Genomic DNA, 21,214 nt, shown 5'->3' with positions numbered 1-21,214 from the left:
TCTGATGCAATTATTGAGTATGTGATTTTCACTTTTAAGTTTTATCTGTTAGCCATTATGTCTTCAAAAAGTTTTTTTCTTCCTCATTTTGTTGAAACGCTACACATATATTAGATTTTCTGACTCTTGCCTCCATATTTCCTATATTCTATCTTTCTGTCTTTTTTTGCTGCCTCTAGTTACTTTCTATATACCTATATTCCAGTGACAAATTCTGACTTGCTGTTAATCCTGGTCATTGAGTTTTTAATTTGAATTAATTCTGATTTTCATGTGGGTCTGGTTTTGCTGGGATTTGTTATTTCTGCTAACTCTTACTTATGGCATCTTATTTCTCTGTGTTTTTCATGTGATTTTTTTTTTCATCACCTGTTTATTTCCCTTGGAATTTAAGCTTTGTGATTATTCCTAGTTATGAGATTAAAGTTTGTTCTTTAGAGATTTTTCAGATGCCAAAGGACACAAACAATCTAGAATCATTTGTGCTACATTTTTGGTGGAAGTTTTCTGATCACCATGAGAGTGAATTTGAGTCGTAAACCTATGGGAGAGTCAGCTTGTATTTAATATTTTAAAGGAGGATTTTTTTTCCCCTCTTACTGAGATTTGAGATAGATAGTTTAATTTCCTGTCTTCAGTTGGGTATAGCTGATTGGGGTCCAGGTTTACTTGGAATTGCCTGTCATACTTGCCTCCTATTGGTGAATTTTAAGTTTTGTTTCCTCAAACTGTGAGGCTATAGGAATTGATCTTCATATTCACCAGCTTTAACAAGTTTTCTCGCATTGAAAACTGGCTTTACTGTTCTGCTGGCTTCTCTTTGCCTACCATATCTATTTAGATTTTGGACTAAGAATTCTTTGCTTTCTTAACAACTCATTTGGAAACATTTAAAAAATGTAATTACTGTTTTTAGTTATTTTCAGGGGTAAAAATCACAGTATCTGAGCAGAAATTTCTGGAAATGGAATTTTGTATTTTTTTCTAAGTAACTTTTAATCTAATCTACACAATTAATATACGCTTATTGTCTATAAATTATAATGTGAAATGATAAAATAATAAGCCATATTCCCACCATCCAGATATAGCCAGTATTGGTGAGCTTTCCAGATTGTTTTCTATCTATTTTAAAAACCACTACTGTAATATTGTTTTGTAATTAACTTTATTCACTTAATAAATTGTGAATAATTGTACATGTCATAATTTAAAAAAATATTCTAGTTGAATTTATCAAGTAAATGATACTTTAGCAGAGATTCTGTCTATACCTTTTTTCTATTTCTATGAGGACACAACACAATCTTAGGACTTGTAGAACGAGTTATGACTTTTATATTACAAGTAAAGCTATTTTTGCAAAAAACAGATTTTCATATTTCTTGTAGAAATGTGGAAACTATAAAAGCTTTACATGTGTTAACAGAGAAGATACTTCATGCCTATTATTTCAGGAAATTAGAGAAAATTGTCACATATAACTATTAAGAAAAGAAAACTCTAATAAGCGTAGCTAACACCTGAATAGAAATTCAAAACTCTTTGAGGAATAACAAATATAAAATGGTAAGCAAAATGTCCTCCTTTATGAAGGAGGCATATTTATGAAAAAATGTGATCAAAATAAGAAATCACTTGAATGAACATGATCTGTAACAATTCAGACAATGATGCCTACTTTTTCTATATAAATAAATGTACTTAGGGTACAGTTTAGTTAAAGAAGGTTTAGATAATTAGTTAAGTAAAGTTTAATTAAACATGAGAAAAAGCTTAATAATACCTGTGATTATTAGAGTATACATAAAGAGATGTGCTCTAGGCATAATTTTATATTCTAATAGTAAAGTAACAGTTAACTTTTTAGTACTTCTTTTGAGATGATGCAGTCAAAACTTTATCACTACTGAAGTAGAATATCAACTTGAATTTTTTAAAAGTACAGTGATTTATAAAGTAATCAATTGTTGAAATATATGAAGGTATTATAGAATAATCTTATGGTGATCAAAAATCATACACACATGAATTACTGGTTGGAAACATTCATTTTCAGCAAATTTTCCTACAATTTACTAAGATGGGACATATTTAAAAGCTCATGAAAACATTGCTAAGCAATAGAGCAGGAAATTATATGAAAGTGTTTTGATTTCAAAATTTTAGACTATCTATTAGCTTCCTCATGCTACAAATGATAAAATTATCTCATTTACAATTCCATCTCCTCCTAATAATTTTGTCAGTTATAATATTTTTGTTGTTCAGTGATTTATAAAAAGATGTGCTTTGATTAATCTATTTTAGGCAATACTAACTCCTCTATAAGAAAATAGAATAAATTAGGATATTTACACTTTTTCCAATCTTCTTTTCCCATCACAGTTTTTGTTTTTCACATCAGGATTTATGACATCAAATCAGGATTTATGACTCTTTCTTATCTCCTCTAGCAGCATTAGATCTGTATGAAAATGGGTCAATATCAGTCTTTTTTATGACAAACTGCTTCTTTCATCTTCTGCTTGTCTGGGTTACATAGTTCATTAACTCTTTTTACATCTTATTTTTCAAAGAAGGACTAGTGGATGCTATATTCCCTGAATTCTTTCACATTCAAGAGTATCTGTCAGTTGCCTTCATACTTGAATGAAAATATAGCTGTGCATTCTATTTTTAGGTCACATTTTCACTTTGTACTTCATGGACATTGCTTTGTTGCATTTTGATATTGTGTGTTGCTGTGGTTAACTAGAGGCTAACTTGATTTTACTCCCCCCAAACTGGTTTCTGCCCAGATACCTGAATAACATTTTCTTTGTCCTTGATTAATAAATTTAGCAAGACGTCTTATTGTCAATAAACCCACATAAGTTTTTTCGTGGAATACAATGTCCTTTTCAAACTATAGATTGTTATTTCTTCATTTCTGAAAATTTTTGTTTTTTATATATTCGAAAACTTTTTTGTCTTGGTTCTGTTTTTCAATCATGGATGATCCATATTTTGATTGACTTTATCTGTTATGTCTATTTTTATTTAATTAATGTAATCTGTGCTGCTTTATCTTCTGCTTCTTCACATTTTGTTCTCAGTGTGATTATTTCTTCTTGTGAGCAACTCAATCTTTAGCTCTCTGTCCTGTACAACATTTTTTCTAAATCATTTATTAGTTCTATCATGGTGTTATTTTGGTCCATTTGTTTACCTACATCTGTTATTTTAGTATCTTTGAATTCTTGTTACATTAAATTTCTGTAACTGTTCTTCCCTAGCCCAAAACATTTTCAACATATTTTCTTCTTTCTCATGTTTTCTTCAGAATAGGATCCTTACTATATTAGGTATATACTTTGGTGAAGCAGAGTACCCCCAAATTTAGCAATTTAAAACCACAGACATTTATTACCTCCTATTTTCTGTGGATCAGGTATCTGGAATTGCCTTAGTTGGTGGTTCTGGCTCAGGGTCTCTCTTGAGGTTGCAATGAAGCTGTCAAACAGGACTGCCATCATATCAAGGCTCAGTGAGGCTGAAAGATCTACTTTCATCTCACTTTTTCCTTTAAACCTTTGATCTTAAAATCTAAGAGGTATGATCCCCTGTCTATGTACAGTGTTCCCACACTTTGGCTATCTAACAAACCCTTCTGATGGATGACAGCATCAGGTTTTCTCATTTTTCTTCAGTTCAATAACCATTTGGTGATGGTGGTGGTCAGGAATAAATACAGAATAACAGTTCTATTCAGTACTTGCTCTGATTTTTTTCAAATATATTGTTTTAAAAAATATTATACAAGAAGTACATTCTCATTTAAAAATTTTAAAAATAGAGAAGTATACAATGTAAGCAGTGAAACGTTCTCTCTCTGCTTACCCCGTTCTCTTTCTTATTTTGCAGGAGTAGCCACTGTTCACAGTTGCTTACAAATCAATCCAGACCTTGTTCTACGCAATACAATTAATAGATGTGTAGATTGAAAGTCAGGTATATTCAATAGCTAAAAGCCTATGTATGCAACTTAGGTTTTACATACAGTAGTACATCATGGGCATACTTCTATGTCAGACTACTTCATATTGAAGATTATACATATTCATTTGATAGATACTCCATAATTTATTTAACTATTAGCTACTGATGAACATTTAACTTTTCTCCATTTCTTTGTTTAAATAATATGGCAAGGAATTTCTCTATATATTACTTCATAGTTGTGTGTATGTGTGTGTGTTAATATATAATGGATTCCTAGAACTAGAAATGCTCAAAGATTCCTTAGTATCTGAGGCTTGAAATCATGATAATTTCGCTAGATAGGAATCTCTGATAGATTGTTGAATAGATAAGTGTAACTTCTCTGTATATTGATTGAGAATCATGGTGTCTTAATATCTGAAGTTAGCTGATAAGCTTTATTTAATTCTTCCTAACCTAACATGTCACACACACTGATAGTTGTTTCTTACATATGTAGGCAGCCCTAAGGTGGAAACACATGTGGCATGTTCGAGGGAACAGCCAGGAGGTCAGCATGTTGGAATGAACCAAGAGAAGAGGACAGTAGCAGAGGATGAGTTCAGAGATAAGGCTTCCATTTTAAGGACTTTGGAGGATCTTCTCTCCATTGTCAAATATCTAAAAAGTAGTCTACACTCACTGTCTTCACTTCCACTGCGCTGTGGCTTTCATCCTGTTTACTCCGTGGATGCCTCTAGCAAAAGTCTTCGGCTGCTTCACTACTTGTCAAGCAGTGGCCTCTTCATACTCCTTTTCCCACTCTGGCTCACACTGTTGACCGTATATAATTTAGTGTAAATAAAAATGCCTTTGATAATTGTAAAATGTACCTTTACTAATCACTCCCATCATCACAGAATCTCATCTGCCTTTTCCTCTCCCAATTGTTCTGCTTTATGTGCTATTTCCTTTTATTTTTAGCTTTTCTGCCAAATCTTTTACCTTTCTTCAGCGTGTAACCTAATATTACACAGGGTAGTAACTACAGAGAACATATGTAGTCCAATATTCAATCTAAATAAAATTTTCTAGATTTTTAATATCTTCCATGAAATTTTTACAGACTTCCTCAGCATCTCTTTCCAGTGCTAACTATGATGACTTATTTAAACAACCTTCTCAGTTTTTTCTTTATGGCCACTGAGCTATAGTCTAAGGCTCCTCTGATAGTTTTTAGATTGGAATCATATTGATTTTAAGTTTATCTGGGTAAAAAGGAGGCTACTTGTGACAATCTTATAATACTAGAAGAATATACTAATATTTTATTGATTTTAATACAGTTGCACCTACTTCATTTGTGAATCTAAGGTAGATATTTCAATGGTAGAAAAATTGCATTGTGCAATTACATTCTGTAATTACATTCTGCAACAACCTTAACCAAGCATTGAAAATTCAAAGACCCTGGAATTGAATTGAAAACTGTTATTTTTTCAATGATTCCTCCCTCTCCCTTGTTCCATTGTCAATTGAAAATAACATTCAATGCCCAATGTATGACTTCTAGGATTTTGTTCAATTTTGAAGTGATATATAATTAAGTCATTCAAAAATACATCTCTTAGGCACGAGTTTAAATAATAATACATTTTACACTTACACATCTTTCACCAGGAAATTGGGCGAAGTCTTGTAATTAGGAATATTGGAAATAAAAAGATGCAGTTATTTAGAAAAAAATTGAAACTCTAGAGTCTGGAAGAATGTATGATAAAGTGATCATGGAAATTTTTTCTTCCAGGTGGCTTAGAATCGTTGAAAAATCTTCAGCAACTAATTGTGGACCATAATCAGTTAATTAGTACAAAAGGTCTTTGTGATACGCCTACCATTATATACCTGGATTGCTCACATAATCATCTTACTGAAGTTGAGGGCATTGAAAACTGTGGATTGCTCCAAATACTGAAGTTACAGGGAAATTATCTAAGTGAGGTAATTGCTTTGAATTAATTGATTTCTGTGATTAACGCAGCATTTTTCTTTTGCTAGAAATATCAACCATACATTTTAAAAGCAGTTTTAACTTTTATTCTTTTTACTTATCGGCTGTATTTGATTTCCAGTTTAAACTATTATATACTTTTCACCATTTAAAAAATGTTCAACATAATTACAATATCTTATAAGAAATCTAATTTAACATTAGTTTTTTATAATACTAAAATATAATAAATCATAACTTTTCAGTTATGATTCAGTGTGTAAGTGGGACCAAGTTTATCTGAAATTCTAACTAAAATTTGTCACAAAGTATTAAAAAAATGCTAACTATGAAAATCATTATTGGAAATTTTATTCATACTAAAATTCTCATAATATTATACTTTGATTTATTATATGCTGTTTACCAGAATATGTCTATTGTTAGTTTTGGTAGGTTTTATTGTTTTAAATTTGGCTAAATAACAAAAATATTTTGCTTAATATAAGCTAATAACCCAAATTTAAATATAGCTTCCATCCTTGGAGAATCATGTTCTTCTAAGAGAATTGCACTTGGATGATAACAGCATTTCAAGTGTGGAAACATTTTCTTCATATTGGCTGCCTTTACTACAAATCCTGAGTATCTCTCAAAACAGGTAAAAATATAATTTGCTTAATTAAGCTTAAATGCAGTGAATGATTAACATAAATGTGTGATCTTCATAATAAGTAGAAAAGCTGTTAGGTTCTTCCAGTAATTCAAGGAATGCACACTACAATAAATTGGACATAAATTATAAATATAACTTCATAGAATTAAAAAAATTAAAGTGTATTGACGTATCCTCAAATTTTAGTAGAATTTTAATTGTCACTTATCTTACTCATTTTGTTTCTTCTCAAAAATGTACTTATGGAAATCTCTCAGGGCAGGTTTGTTTATATTTGTAAAGATATAGTTCTTGGAAAATACAGGAGGTAGTTAATTTAATTCAGAAGGATGTCTCATTCTCTCAAATGGTACTTATTAAGTCCTGGAAGAAAGATTTTTAATCTGCTCTCAACTTGCATGTCTTTTTGTAACTGTTAAGATTGATTTAAATTTGATTTCCCTAAGGATATAAAATAACACTTAAAAAAAAATACCTTAACATTAAGTCGAGATGGGTACCTGCCACAGAAGATCCATTTAAAACCACCAAACATCTGGATCTTTGCAGAGAATAACTGTCTAAAACCAAAACAGGAGCACAATATGTGTATGTCTCCCTCTGTTTAATATTTCATTGAGACCTATTCACCCTAATATGATTAATTTGTTCATCAAAGGCACAAGGAGTAGGGGAAAGGAACTATCTTTAACAAGAAGTTGCTTCTGTGAGTTATACAATTCTTGCAAAACAAGTGAACAAGACAACTCAATGTTAATATATATGTACCTGTCCCCTCCCAAACGTAGTTTTCTCTCAATCTCTGTCACAATAGTGCTCATCCTTTGAGCATATATGTCCTAAATGATTTAACTTCCACCTATTAAACTATTCTACTATTTGACAGATCAAAAACTGAATCTGTATTTTAAAATTCCCTCAAATTATTTTAATCACATCTAAAATATGAAAGTTGATTTGTCTTTAAAAGGATATTTACCCCGAACAGCACTGTCAGATAATACTATTTAAGTAATTTGGGCCATCACAAACTTATTGGATCTTTTCACAATATTTTTCAGGTAAGAAATACAATTTCAATAGAAATACTCAGCTATGCTTTGGACATATGAAGTAAATCACTGAGTAATTGACATGTCTAGTATATTTTATAGAACTAGATCCCAAGCCACATTGATAAGCATAATAATCTTTAAAGAATTTAGAAAATATTTAAATCAAGAACATCTTTTGAGAAATAACGCCTTTATTTCTTTGGACAATTTAAGTCATCAAAGAAATATTCTGCTTTTAAAAATTAAAATTAACACTAGCTGATAGACTTTTACCCTATCAATATGATGTGCCTTGTTTCTCATATCAACCTGATATGACCAGGAATTTTATAATTTTATAATAAACTGGACTATTAAAAAAATTTTAGCGTTGATAACAATAACTAGGATACTTAAACCAAATAATCCATATTTATAATTTTGTTTGTTTAGTGTTATAACATTTGGATATTGAGGTGGTGTTTGCCATTTTAGGGGATACAAACCTGAGTACCATATGTCCTGACCCTCAAAAAAACTCTTAGATGTAAAATAACAATTTGCTGAACTTAGCTATATAAAAAAGTGGTGAAATTATTATATAATATATGCTATATTGAATTTTTAATAATATTGTCACTTATATTTGAAGATATTTTTAATGGGTCTCTCAAAGCTCTTTGCACAAGTAACCTCCTACCATTTCCAGGAGGATGAAAGAATAAGTCCTGAGGACACCAGGGAAATGTGATTGATAGAAATGAACATATAGAGTAGTGAAATTATTTCCTAAAATCGTAGTGAAAAATTATCTTCAAACTTGGGATTTTTCACCATAAGCTAATATCATTAACTGTAGAAATTACCCATTTTACGTTAAGCTTTTACATGTGCATTGACTTTTTAAGAACTATTTTAAGTTTGATAAAACTCAGGGTCAACAGATCTGGGTTTGAATTCTGAATCTACAACTTATCTGTCAGTTGGCACTAACTCTTTTCTCACTACCTGATCCTCAGTTTTTTCACTTGTAAAAGGGGTGGTAACACGTACCTTATCTATTTTATGGGATTTTAATGATTACCCAAAAGGAAAATGTATGTCAATATATTTTGAAAACCTGAGAAGAATTTTATAAATGTGATATTTGGATTTCTGTGTGGTATGTCCTTTAAATTGTATGTGTTTTTCTTTTAATTTTTAATAAATATTTTCATCACGAGGAAGAAATTATGTGCCCATATGCTTTTTTCCAACAAATGAAATACATATAAAGAATGATACTTAGTACATATTGTTTGAAATACGTGTTTCATCCTGACTTCTGTTTTAAATTTTCATTAGGACATGTGACTGTTTTAAGTTTTTCTCAGCAGAGTTCTAACTGGAAGACTTTCCAGCTTCATAAGCCTTTCTACTTCCAGTGAGACTCTAAGTAGGAGCAGAAAGTGGAAACTATTACCCATTGGCTGCTCATTGTACAAATCTTTTGCTTTTTGTCGTCTTTGAAATTTATATCTTTTTTATGCCCAGGGCTAATGTGACAAGGTCAAATGGTATTAGGTTTTCACTAATGTCCTTTGTCTTTCTGGTTTGAATTTTCTTAGAAAAAATATACACAGAATGTCAGTAAAAGGAAAAGTTCTAGAGGTTAAAATAAAAACGATTCTACTATTAGGTTTCTACCATCCTAATGGTGAATAAATAGCCAGTTTTCTTGATTAAAATTTCCAAAAAGGAACATGATTCTAAAAGCATGGTTATCTGAAAAGACAAAATTTCGATATTATGAAAAATATGTGGTCAAACCAAATATTTCTTCACCTGAAGAAATACTTTATTTTTGCAAAGGGAATTTTTATTTTTAATTCTAAAACTTTATTGGTTATTTTTAGTTAATGTCTTCATATAACCTATATGTTACCAAATATTGCCATATAACTTATTGGTTAAAAACATGAGATATTCTGAAAAACGAGAAAAGTTCATTATCTATTAATCTTTCAAAATCCTATTAGTAGGAGGGTAAAGATTTAGCATTAGAAATATACTAACGGTAAAAAAGAAATAAGAATTTTCTTTTAATAAATACATTTATTATCATTGTATTTTCACTTAAATAACTTAAATTTCTTACTTGTAGTAATGATCTAGAATGCCTGAATAGGAAATGTCATAAAATTAGGACTTGAATACACTAATTACGTATTGACAAAGTTTTAAGTTTCTTTTTCAGTGTACATGTGACATTTCAGTAAATTTTTTATTAAAGAGTGTGTGTACAAATAATGAACTGTATATGCAAACGTAATGGCCAATATTTGATCACTTTTTCTTTTATTACCTTGGATTTTTCCCCTTTAAATTGTTTTTAAGAAGCAGTGTTGTATAGGTAGTGTAAATAGTAATATTGTACTTAGGATTGGCTACAATCAGAGAGGTCTTCCAGACTCCTTATTTAGTCTATTTTATCATCAGTAGCATCTTCTGTCTCTCTTCTAATGCAGAACAGGATAATACAAGAGAGGAGTTAATGTCAGTACAAGGGTTGGCTTTGTGCCATGAGGCTTCCAGTCACAGTATTATCCTGTAAGCTTCTGATCTTAGAATAATAGTACGTTTTTTTTTCCTACCAGGGTGTTGGTAGAAATAAAGATGTAAAAATCTCTGCCAGGTAAACTGGAGGGACAATATTAAAAAAACCAAGAAAGTAGAAGTGGAAACTAATGCATACTTTTTTTTCTTTTTTGTACCAGAAATACTCATTTAGTGGAAGTATATTCTGAACATACATGGATCTTCAACATTTATAGAGGGGATTAGTTCAGAAGACTTTTGTATTTGTGATGAGAATATATTTTATACAAAGTATTTTTTATCTTGTTTAAAGATTTAGATGAACTAGCTTAATTTTTATTGCCAAATAGCTAGGGTAATGTGATATTATGTAACAAAGTAAGTGTAAACTTGTCTTAGTTGGAAATGTAAATCAAACTAAAATTAATTTTCCCTTCATAGCTTTTGTTACCAATACAGTGAATATTTTCAGTATCACTTATGTTCCTTGTTTGAATATGAGGTATTAATGACAATTGTATCTTAGAAAATGATAGAAACTTTTAAAAGTAGGAGAAAAGTTTATTATTATTAGAATTTGAACATGCTTGTTTTAATAATGAGTATTAATTTTAAAAATTAGTATATTTCTGCCAAATTTAAGTCTATTCTATCAATAGAAAACAGTTTCTATTATGTGTTCCTTAAATGCATATTTCCAATTTAAAAATAACCCCAGTGTAACCTTGTGCACTTACAGGACTTATAATACTTTTAATCTAGTAAACGAAACCTTTTTTAAATTAGAAACAAAACTAGTGACTCTAATTAAAGTTATATTGTTAGAAAGTAAAAATACATATTTTTTATGTTTTTACCTCTTAATGGTTTGTTAAATGTTTGAGCCAGAAAAAAAATACATAGAAAATATGAATTCTGTGTAAATTTGGCCATATGCAAAGATAAAACAAAACAATAACAACAAAAAACCCATTTATTTTTATTTAAATACCAAGTACACATTAAGCTTCATGATAATTATGATTGATACTAGCAATTCCATGATAACTTCTCTTTAGAAATAAATATAAATCTTTCATTATAGAATAAATACTTAGAATCTTATAATTACTGCATTTTTAATAAGTACTGTTAGTAAAGATTATATTATTGTATTCTATTGTGAAAATGCAATTGTATATAGTTATACATTTCTGCCAAATTTATAACATTATATAATTGTGTTATATAAATATATTATTATATAATTACATCAATAATATTAAGAACATTCCAATTTAAAATTTTTATAAATTCCATTTTGGTTTTCAGCTTGACAAAAATCATACCACTTTTTCATTTTGTTTCTTTGGAAAAACTAGATGTCAGCAACAATTGTCTTTCTGGTAAGTTTATAGTAATATGTAATTGTTTTTTAAATAATAGGCTTTTGAGTTTCTGTTCCAAGTATGGTAAGGCATTGTTTTGGGTAGATGAGTTAATGGCATTTACAAATAACATATCTATACAAAATGGTGTAGAGGAGGAAATATTTCCTCTACCTTCTCAGGCTAAGCCTGAGAATTAAACTGATGTAAGTCAGATAAACAGAAAAAGAGAATACAAGTTTTAATTGTTTTTTTTTTTTTTTTTTTTTTACATGTACATGGGAGTTCTCACAAGAAAATAAAGACCCCAAGAAGCAATTAGAGGTTGAACTTACATAGTGAGCTGGACAAAGAGTAGTAAATTGTGAAAATGTGATGAGGCAGAGGGGCTGGGGCTAAGGTAGTTAATTGGATGGAAAAGTGACTAGGAAACAAAGGCTAGTTTAACAGGTTTGTTTGTATACATATCTCTTGGCCTGGACTTCCTGTCCTTGTGATAAGAATGTCCCTTTGCTTCTGGTATAGGTCGAATATCTTTCACATAGGAATTTAATCTCCTGCTTTGAAGAAAAAGAAGGAAGGTCAGAGGGCCCTTGCATCTGCTCTTTTTTAAGTGCCTTTAACTCAAAATAGTCAAAATGCCAGAATGGCGTACTGAGGTGCTGTGTATTCTAAACTCCTTCAAATGTGTGGTGAAATAATTTAATTAAAAAGTTCTCCCCACTTTTAAATTTGGTTATTTGCCTTTTATTGATTTGAATATATTGTTTATATATTCTGGATGAAATTCTTTGTCAGACATGTTTTGTGGATGTTTCTCCCAGTCCCTCTTTTACCTATTAATTTTGTTAATGATATCTTTAGATGAGCAGAAGTTTTCAATTTTGGTGAAACTTTATTATATTTAATAGTTTTTGCTCTCTGTGTCCTTTGTAATATTTTTCTACCTCCAGATTGAGATGATTTTCTATGCTTTCTTACTTTCTTACAAGAAAGTAAGAAGTCTTGTACTTTAAGTTTTTACTTTTAGGTCTGTGATCCACCTCAAATTAATTTTTATGAAAGGTTTGAAGTAGAGGATGAGTTCAGTTTTTAATATGGATATTTAGTTAACCATTCCAGCAACATTTGTTGAACGAACTATTTTCATCATTGAATGACTTTGATGTCTTTATCAAAAAATTGATTTACATTTTGCCTATGTTGGGATGTGTCCCTATTAACTGATTTTCTCTTAATGATAAGTCATATTTTCCTATTTCTTTTTATGTCCAATAATTTTTAACTGTATGTTGAACATTGTTCGTAGTACAGTTTGCTGAGTCTGGCTGTTGTTGTCTTCCTTTTAAAGGGTATTAAGTGTAATTCTGGCAGGCAGTTAAAGTATTGGTGGATAATTTTGTTGCTGTCAGCCTTAATTTCATTCCCTCCTAGGACAAGTCATTTTAGTTTTCAACTGTCAGTGCATGTCCCTACCCCAGGGCATTGTCTTCACTCCTAATGCATGGTCTTTCTGGATTTTAGCTGAATCTCTGAGCTATTCAATTGAGTCTCATCTGACGGGGCTGAAATTCCAATGCCTTTCACTGCTGCATGAACTATAATGTCATCATTCGGCTCTTAGCCTGATAGCAGGTTATCTCTGCTAGGTTTATCAGAGTGTTGCCCTGCCTGTAACTCCTAGCACTCCAAGGACCTGTGGCAAATCCTCACATAGACTTCTTCCCCCAATTTCCTCCCCCCAACATAGGCACACACAGCTTCTTCTCAGAACTTTTCACCATAAATTCCAGCTTCACATCTAAACTTTGCCTCCTCATTCAGCAAAACAGCCTCTTTGCTTGGTTTCCACTTTCTTGCTCTAAGGTAAAATGCATTTAGGCAGAAAACCATTGTGATTGTCAGCTCACCATGTGTGTTTCCCTTTTCTCTGAGTGAGGCTTAAAAACAGGTGCTTCATGTTTATTGCTCAGTTTTATGATTGTTTTCTGTGGGAGAGTAATTCTGGTATAAATTACTCTTAATGTATCCTAGATTGACCTACTATTTTTACTTTTGAAAGTATAAATATAATTCTGTTTAGGCATACGTTCAATTTTACCACTATCATATTATTTTTGATTTTACTTTTTTAGATTTTGTATTTACAATCTGGGACAAACTGCTCTAAGTCCTTTAACATACATTATCTCATTTAATCCTCACCCTATGAGATAGAGATGAACCTGAATCATCAAGCAGTTGTATGATTTGCATAAATTCACCCAGTGGCTAAATGGTAGAAATATGTTTTTTTTTAACATCTTTATTGGAGTATAATTGCTTTACAATGGTGTGTTAGTTTCTGCTTTATAACAAAGTGAATCAGTTATACATATACATATGTTCCCATATCTCTTCCCTCTTGCGTCTCCCTCCCTCCCACCCTCCCTATCCCACCCCTCTAGGTGGTCACAAAGCACCGAGCTGATCTCCCTGTGCTATGTGGCTGCTTCCCACTAGCTATCTATTTTACATTTAGTAGTGTATGTATGTTCATGCCACTCTCTCACCCTGTGACATCTTACCCCTCCCCCTCCCCATATCTCCAAGTCCATTATCTAGTAGGTCTGTGTCTTTATTCCCATCTTGCCACTAGGTCCTTCATGACCTTTTTTTTTTTTCCTTAGATTCCATATATATGTGTTAGCATACGGTATTTGTTTTTCTCTTTCTGACTTACTTCACTCTGTATGACAAACTCTGACTCCATCCACCTCACTACAAATACCTCCATTTTGTTTCTTTTTATGGCTGAGTAATATTCCATTGTATATATGTGCCACATCTTCTTTATCCATTCATCTGATGATGGACACTTAGGTTGCTTCCATGTCCTGGCTATTGTAAATAGAGCTGCAATGAACATTTTGGTACATGACTCTTTTTGAGTTATGGTTTTCTCAGGGTATATGCCCAGTAGTGGAATTGCTGGGTCATATGGTACTTCTATTTTTAGTTTTTTAAGGAACCTCCATACTGTTCTCCATAGTGGCTATATCAATTTACATTCCAACCAACAGTGCAAGAGTGTTCCCTTTTCTCTACACCCTCTCCAGCATTTATTGTTTCTAGATTTTTTTTTAAACATCTTTATTGGAGTATAATTGCTTTACAATGGTGTGTTAGTTTCTGCTTTATAACAAAGTGAATCAGTTATACATATACATATGTTCCCATATCTCTTCCCTCTTGCATCTCCCTCCCTCCCACCCTCCCTATCCCACCCCTCTAGGTGGTCACAAAGCACCGAGCTGATCTCCCTGTGCTATGCGGCTGCTTCCCACTAGCTATCTATTTTACATTTGGTAGTATATATATGTCCATGCCACTCTCTCACCCTGTCACATCTTACCCCTCCCCCTCCCCATATCCTCAAGTCCATTCTCTAGTAGGTCTGTGTCTTTATTCCCGTCTTGCCACTAGGTTCTTCATGACCTTTTTTTTTTTCCTGAGATTCCATATATATGTGTTAGCATACTGTATTTGTTTTTCTCTTTCTGACTTACTTCACTCTGTATGACAGACTCTAACTCCATCCACCTCACTACAAATACCTCCATTTCATTTCTTTTTATGGCTGAGTAATATTCCATTGTATATATGTGCCACATCTTCTTTATCCATTCATCCGCTGATGGACACTTAGGTTGCTTCCATGTCCTGGCTATTGTAAATAGAGCTGCAATGAACATTTTGGTACATGACTCTTTTTGAGTTATGGTTTTCTCAGGGTATATGCCCAGTAGTGGGATTGCTGGGTCATATGGTAGTTCTATTTTTAGTTTTTTAAGGAACCTCCATACTGTTCTCCATAGTGGCTGTATCAATTTACATTCCCACCAACAGTGCAAGAGGGTTCCCTTTTCTCCACACCCTCTCCAGCATTTATCGTTTCTAGATTTTTTGATGATGGCCATTCTGACCGGTGTGAGATGATATCTCATTGTAGTTTTGATTTGCATTTCTCTAATGATTAATGATGTTGAGCATTCTGTCATGTGTCTGTTGGCAATCTGTATATCTTCTTTGGAGAAATGTCTATTTAGGTCTTCTGCCCATTTTTGGGTTGGGTTGTTTGTTTTTTTATTATTGAGCTGCATGAGCGGCTTGTAAATCTTGGAGATTAATCCTTTGTCAGTTGCTTCATTTGCAAATATTTTCTCCCATTCTGAGGTTTGTCTTTTGGTCTTGTTTATGGTTTCCTTTGCTGTACAAAAGCTTTTAAGTTTCATTAGGTCACATTTGTTTATTTGTGTTTTTATTTCCATTTCTCTAGGAGGTGGGTCAAAAAGGATCTTGCTGTGATTTATGTCATAGAGTGTTCTGCCTATGTTTTCCTCTGAGTTTGATGGTGTCTGGCCTTACATTTAGGTCTTTAATCCATTTTGAGTTTATTTTTGTGTATGGTGTTAGGGAGTGTTCTAATTTCATACTTTTACATGTACCTGTCCAGTTTTCCCAGCACCACTTATTGAAGAGGCTGTCTTTTCTCCACTATATATGCTTGCCTCCTATATCAAAGATAAGGTGACCATATGTGCGTGGGTTTATCTCTGGGCTTTCTATCCTGTTCCATTGATCTATGTTTCTGTTTTTGTGCCAGTACCAAACTGTCTTGATTACTGTAGCTTTGTAATATAGTCTGAAGTCAGGGAGCCTGATTCCTCCAGCTCCATTTTTCTTTCTCAAGATTGCTTAGGCTCTTCGGGGTCTTTTGTGTTTCCATACAAATTGTGAAATTTTTTGTTCTAGTCCTGTGAAAAATGCCAGTGGTAGTTTGATAGGGATTGCATTGAATCTGTAGATTGCTTTGGGTAGTAGAGTCATTTTCACAATGTTGATTCTTTCGATCCAAGAACATGGTATATCTCTCCATCTATTTGTATCATCTTTAATTTCTTTCATCAGTGTCTTATAATTTTCTGCATACAGGTCTTTTGTCTCCTTAGGTAGGTTTATTCCTAGATGTTTTATTCTTTTTGTTGCAATGGTAAACGGGAGTGTTTTCTTAATTTCACTTTCAGATTTTTCATCATTAGTGTATAGGAATGCAGGAGACTTCTGTGCATTAATTTTGTATCCTGCTACTTTACCAAATTCATTGATAAGCTCTAGTAGTTTTCTAGTGGCAGTTTTAGGATTCTCTATGTATAGTATCATGTCATCTGCAAACAGTGACAGCTTTACTTCTTCTTTTTCGATTTGGATTCCTTTTATTTCTTTTTCTTCTCTGATTGCTGTGGCTAAAACTTCCAAACCTATGTTGAATAATAGTGGTGAGAGTGGGCAACCTTGTCTTGTTCCTGATCTTAGTGGAAATGGTTTCAGTTTTTCACCATTGAGGACAATGTTGGCTGTGGGTTTGTCGTATATGGCCTTTATTATGTTGAGGAAGGTTCCCTCTATGCCTACTTTCTGCAGGGCTTTTATCATAAATGGGTGTTGAATTTTGTCGAAAGCTTTCTCTGCATCTATTGAGATGATCATATGGTTTTTCTCCTTCAATTTGTTAATATGATGTATCACGTTGATTGATTTGCATATATTGAAGAATCCTTGCATTCCTGGAATAAACCCCACTTGATCATGGTGTATGATCCTTTTAATGTGCTGTTGGATTCTGTTTGCCAGTATTTTGTTGAGGATTTTTGCATCTATGTTCATCAGTGATATTGGCCTGTAGTTTTCTTTCTTTGTGACATCTTTGTCTGGTTTTGGTATCAGGGTGATGGTGGTCTCGTAGAATGAGTTTGGGAGTGTTCCTCCCTCTGCAATATTTTGGAAGAGTTTGAGAAGGATAGGTGTTAGCTCTTCTCTAAATGTTTGATAGAATTCGCCTGTGAAGCCATCTGGTCCTGGGCTTTTGTTTGTTGGAAGATTTTTAATCACAGTTTCAATTGCAGTGCTTGTGATTGGTGTGTTCATATTTTCTATTTCTTCCTGGTTCATTCTCCGCAGGTTGTGCATTTCTAAGAATTTGTCCATTTCTTCCAGGTTGTCCATTTTATTGGCATAGAGTTGCTTGTAGTAATCTCTCATGATCCTTTGTATTTCTGCAGTGTCAGTGGTTACTTCTCCTTTTTCATTTCTAATTCTATTGATTTGAGTCTTCTCCCTTTTCCTCTTGATGAGTCTGGCTAATGGTTTATCAATTTTGTTTATCTTCTCAAAGAACCAGCTTTTAGTTTTTTAGTTTTATTGATATTTGCTATTGTCTCCTTCTTTTCTTTTTCATTTATTTGTGATCAGATCTTTATGATTTCTTTCCTTCTGCTAGCTTTGGGGTTTTTTTGTTCTTCTTTCTCTAATTGCTTTAGGTGCAAGGTTAGGTTGTTTATTCGAGATGTTTCCTGTTTCTTGATGTAGACTTGTATTGCTATAAACTTCCCTCTTAGAACTGCTTTTGCTGTATCCCATAGGTTTTGGGTCGTCGTGTCTCCATTGTCATTTGTTTCTAGGTATTTTTTGATTTCCCCTTTGATTTCTTCAGTTATCACTTCGTTATTAAGTAGCCTATTGTGTGGCCTCCCTGTGTTTGTATTTTTTACAGATCTTTTCCTGTAATTGATATCTAGTCTCATAGCGTTGTGGTCAGAAAAGATACTTGATACGACTTCACTTTTCTTAAATTTACCAAGGCTTGATTTGTGACCCAAGATATGATCTATACTGGAGAATGTTCCATGAGCACTTGAGAAAAATGTGTATTCTGTTGTTTTTGGGTGAAATGTCCTATAAATATCAAGTAAGTCCATCTTGTTTAATGTATCATTTAAAGCTTGTGTTTCCTTATTTATTTTCATTTTGGATGATCTGTCCATTGGTGAAAGTGGGGTGTTAAAGTCCCCTACTATGATTGTGTTACTGTCGATTTCCCCTTTTATGGCTGTTAGTATTTGCCTTATGTATCGAGGTGCTCCTATGTTGGGTGCATAAATATTTACAATTGTTATACCTTCTTCTTGGATCGATCCCTTGATCATTATATAGTGTCCTTCTTTGTCTCTTGTAATAGTCTTTATTTTAAAGTCTATTTTGTCTGATACGAGAATTGCTACTCCAGGTTTCTTTTGATTTCCATTTGCATGAAATATCTTTTTCCATCCCCTCACTATCAGTCCGTATGTGTCCCTAGGTCTGAAGCGGGTCTCTTGTAGACAACATATATATGGGTCTGTTTTTGTATCCATTCAGCCAGTCTGTGTCTTTTGGTGGGAGCATTTAATCCATTTACATTTAAGGTAATTATCGATATGTATGTTCCTATTCCCATTTTCTTAAATGTTTTGGGTTTGTTTTTGTAGGTGTTTTCCTTCTCTTGTGTTTCTTGCCTAGAGAAGTTCCTTTAGCATTTGTTGTAAAGCTGGTTTGGTGGTGCTGAACTCTCTCAGCTTTTGCTTGTCTGTAAAGGTTTTAATTTCTCCATCAAATCTGAATGAGATCCTTGCTGGGTAGAGTAATCTTGGTTGTAGGTTTTTCTCCTTCATCACTTTAAGTATATCCTGCCACTCCCTTCTGGCTTGCAGAGTTTCTGCTGAAAGATCAGCTGTTAACCTTATGGGGATTCCCTTGTGTGTTATTTGTTGTTTTCCCCTTGCTGTTTTTAATATGTTTTCTTTATATTTAATTTTTGATAGTTTGATTAATATGTGTCTTGGCGTGTTTCTCCTTGGATTTATCCTGTATGGGACTCTCTGTGCTTCCAGGACTTGATTAACTATTTCCTTTTCCATATTAGGGAAGTTTTCAACTATAATCTCTTCAAATATTTTCTCAGTCCCTTTCTTTTTCTCTTCTTCTTCTGGGACCCCTATAATTCGAATGTTGGTGCATTTAATGTTGTCCCAGAGGTCTCTGAGACTGTCCTCAGTTCTTTTCATTCTTTTTTCTTTATTCTGCTCTGCAGTAATTATTTCCACTATTTTATCTTCCAGGTCACTTGTCCTTTCTTTTGCCTTAGGTATTCTGCTATTGATCCCGTCTAGAGTATTTTTCATTTCATTTATTGTGTTTTTCATCGTTGCTTGGTTCCTCTTTAGTTCTTCTACGTCCTTGTTAAATGTTTCTTGCATTTTGTCTATTCTATTTCCAAGATTTTGGATCATCTTTACTATCATTATTCTGAATTCTTTTTCAGGTAGACTGCCTATTTCCTCTTCATTTGTTAGGTCTGGTGTGTTTTGACCCTGCTCCTTCATCTGCTGTGTGTTTTTCCGTCTTCTCATTTTGGTAATCTTACTGTGTTTGGGGTCTCCTTTTCACAGGCTGCAGGTTCGTAGTTCCCGTTGTTTTTGGTATCTGTCCCCAGTGGCTAAGGTTGGTTCAGTGGGTTGTGTAGGCTTCTTGGTAGAGGGGACTAGTGCTTGTGTTCTGGTGGATGAGGCTGGATCTTGTCTTTCTGGTGGGCACGTCCACGTCTGGTGGTGTGTTTTGGGGTGTCTGTGGCCTTATTATGATTTTAGGCAGCCTCTCTGCTAATGGATGGGGCTGTGTTCCTGTCTTGCTAGTTGTTTGGCATAGGGTGTCCAGCACTGTAGCTTGCTGGTCGTTGAGTGAAGCTGGGTCTTGATGTTGAGATGGAGATCTCTGAGAGATTTTTTGCCGTTTGGTATTACGTGGAGCTGGGAGGTTTCTTGTGGACCAGTGTCCTGAAGTTGGCTCTCCCACCTCAGAGGCACGGCCCTGATGCCTGGCTGGAGCACCAAGAGCCTTTCATCCATTCGGCTCAGAAAGGGAGAAAAAATAGAAAGAAAGAGGATAAAATAAAATAAAATAAAGCTATTATAATAAAAAATAAGAAAAAAATTATTAAGAAACATTTATTAAGAAAAATATTTTTTTAATTTTAAAAAATAAATTTATTAATTTTTATAATAAAAATAAGAAAATTATTAAGAAAAAAATTTTTTTAAGTTTTTTAAAATAAAAAATAAAAAACTTACTAAGAAAAAATTTTTTTAATTTTTTAAAATAAAAAGTAAGGAAAATATTTATTAAGAAAAAAAATTTTTAAGTAAAAAAACAAACAAACAAACAACAAAAAAACGGACAGACCGAACCCTAGGACAAATGGTGAAGGCAAAGCTATACAGACAAAAATCTCACCCAGAAGCATACACATATACACTCACAAAGAAAGGAAAAGGGGAAAAATTAATATATCCTGCTCCCAAAGTCCACCTCCTGAATTTGGGATGATTCGTTGTCTATTCAGGTATTCAACAGATGCAGGTACATCAAGTTGTTTGTGGAGCTTTAATCTGCTGCTTCTGAGGCTGCTGGGAGATATTTCCCTTTCTCTTCTTTGTTCGCACAGGTCCCGGGGTTCAGCTTTGGATTTGGACCCGCCTCTGCGTGTAGGTCACCTGAGGGCGTCTGTTCTTCTCTCACACAGGACGGGGTTAAAGGAGCAGCTGACGCTGGGGCTCTGGCTCACCCAGGCGGGGGAGAGGGAAGGGTACGGATGTGGGGCGAGCCTGCGGTGGCAGAGGCCGGCGTGACATTGCAGCAGCCTGAGGCACACTGTGCGTTCTCCCAGGGAAGTTGTCCCTGGATCACGGGAGCC

The 21,214-nt window shown here is 33.3% G+C and overlaps 1 protein-coding gene across 1 annotated transcript in view; it reads left to right on the top strand.

Moving 5' to 3' along the window:
- LRRIQ1 (leucine rich repeats and IQ motif containing 1) overlaps nt 1–21,214 on the top strand; it is a 207,712-nt gene that overhangs the window by 43,673 nt on the left and 142,825 nt on the right. The window contains exons 11-13 of the mRNA XM_082418862.1: nt 5,771–5,964; nt 6,487–6,614; nt 11,552–11,625. Of these exons, the coding sequence (XP_082274988.1) occupies nt 5,771–5,964; nt 6,487–6,614; nt 11,552–11,625 (396 nt within the window). The remainder of the gene's footprint in view (nt 1–5,770; nt 5,965–6,486; nt 6,615–11,551; nt 11,626–21,214) is intronic.

The sequence above is a fragment of the Balaenoptera physalus genome, assembly GCF_965194825.1.
Source record: "Balaenoptera physalus genome assembly, chromosome: 13".
NCBI classification, from domain to species: domain Eukaryota; kingdom Metazoa; phylum Chordata; class Mammalia; order Artiodactyla; family Balaenopteridae; genus Balaenoptera; species Balaenoptera physalus.
The sequence above is the reverse complement of the archived record's forward strand: the minus strand, read 5'-3'. Positions and strand labels throughout refer to the sequence as shown.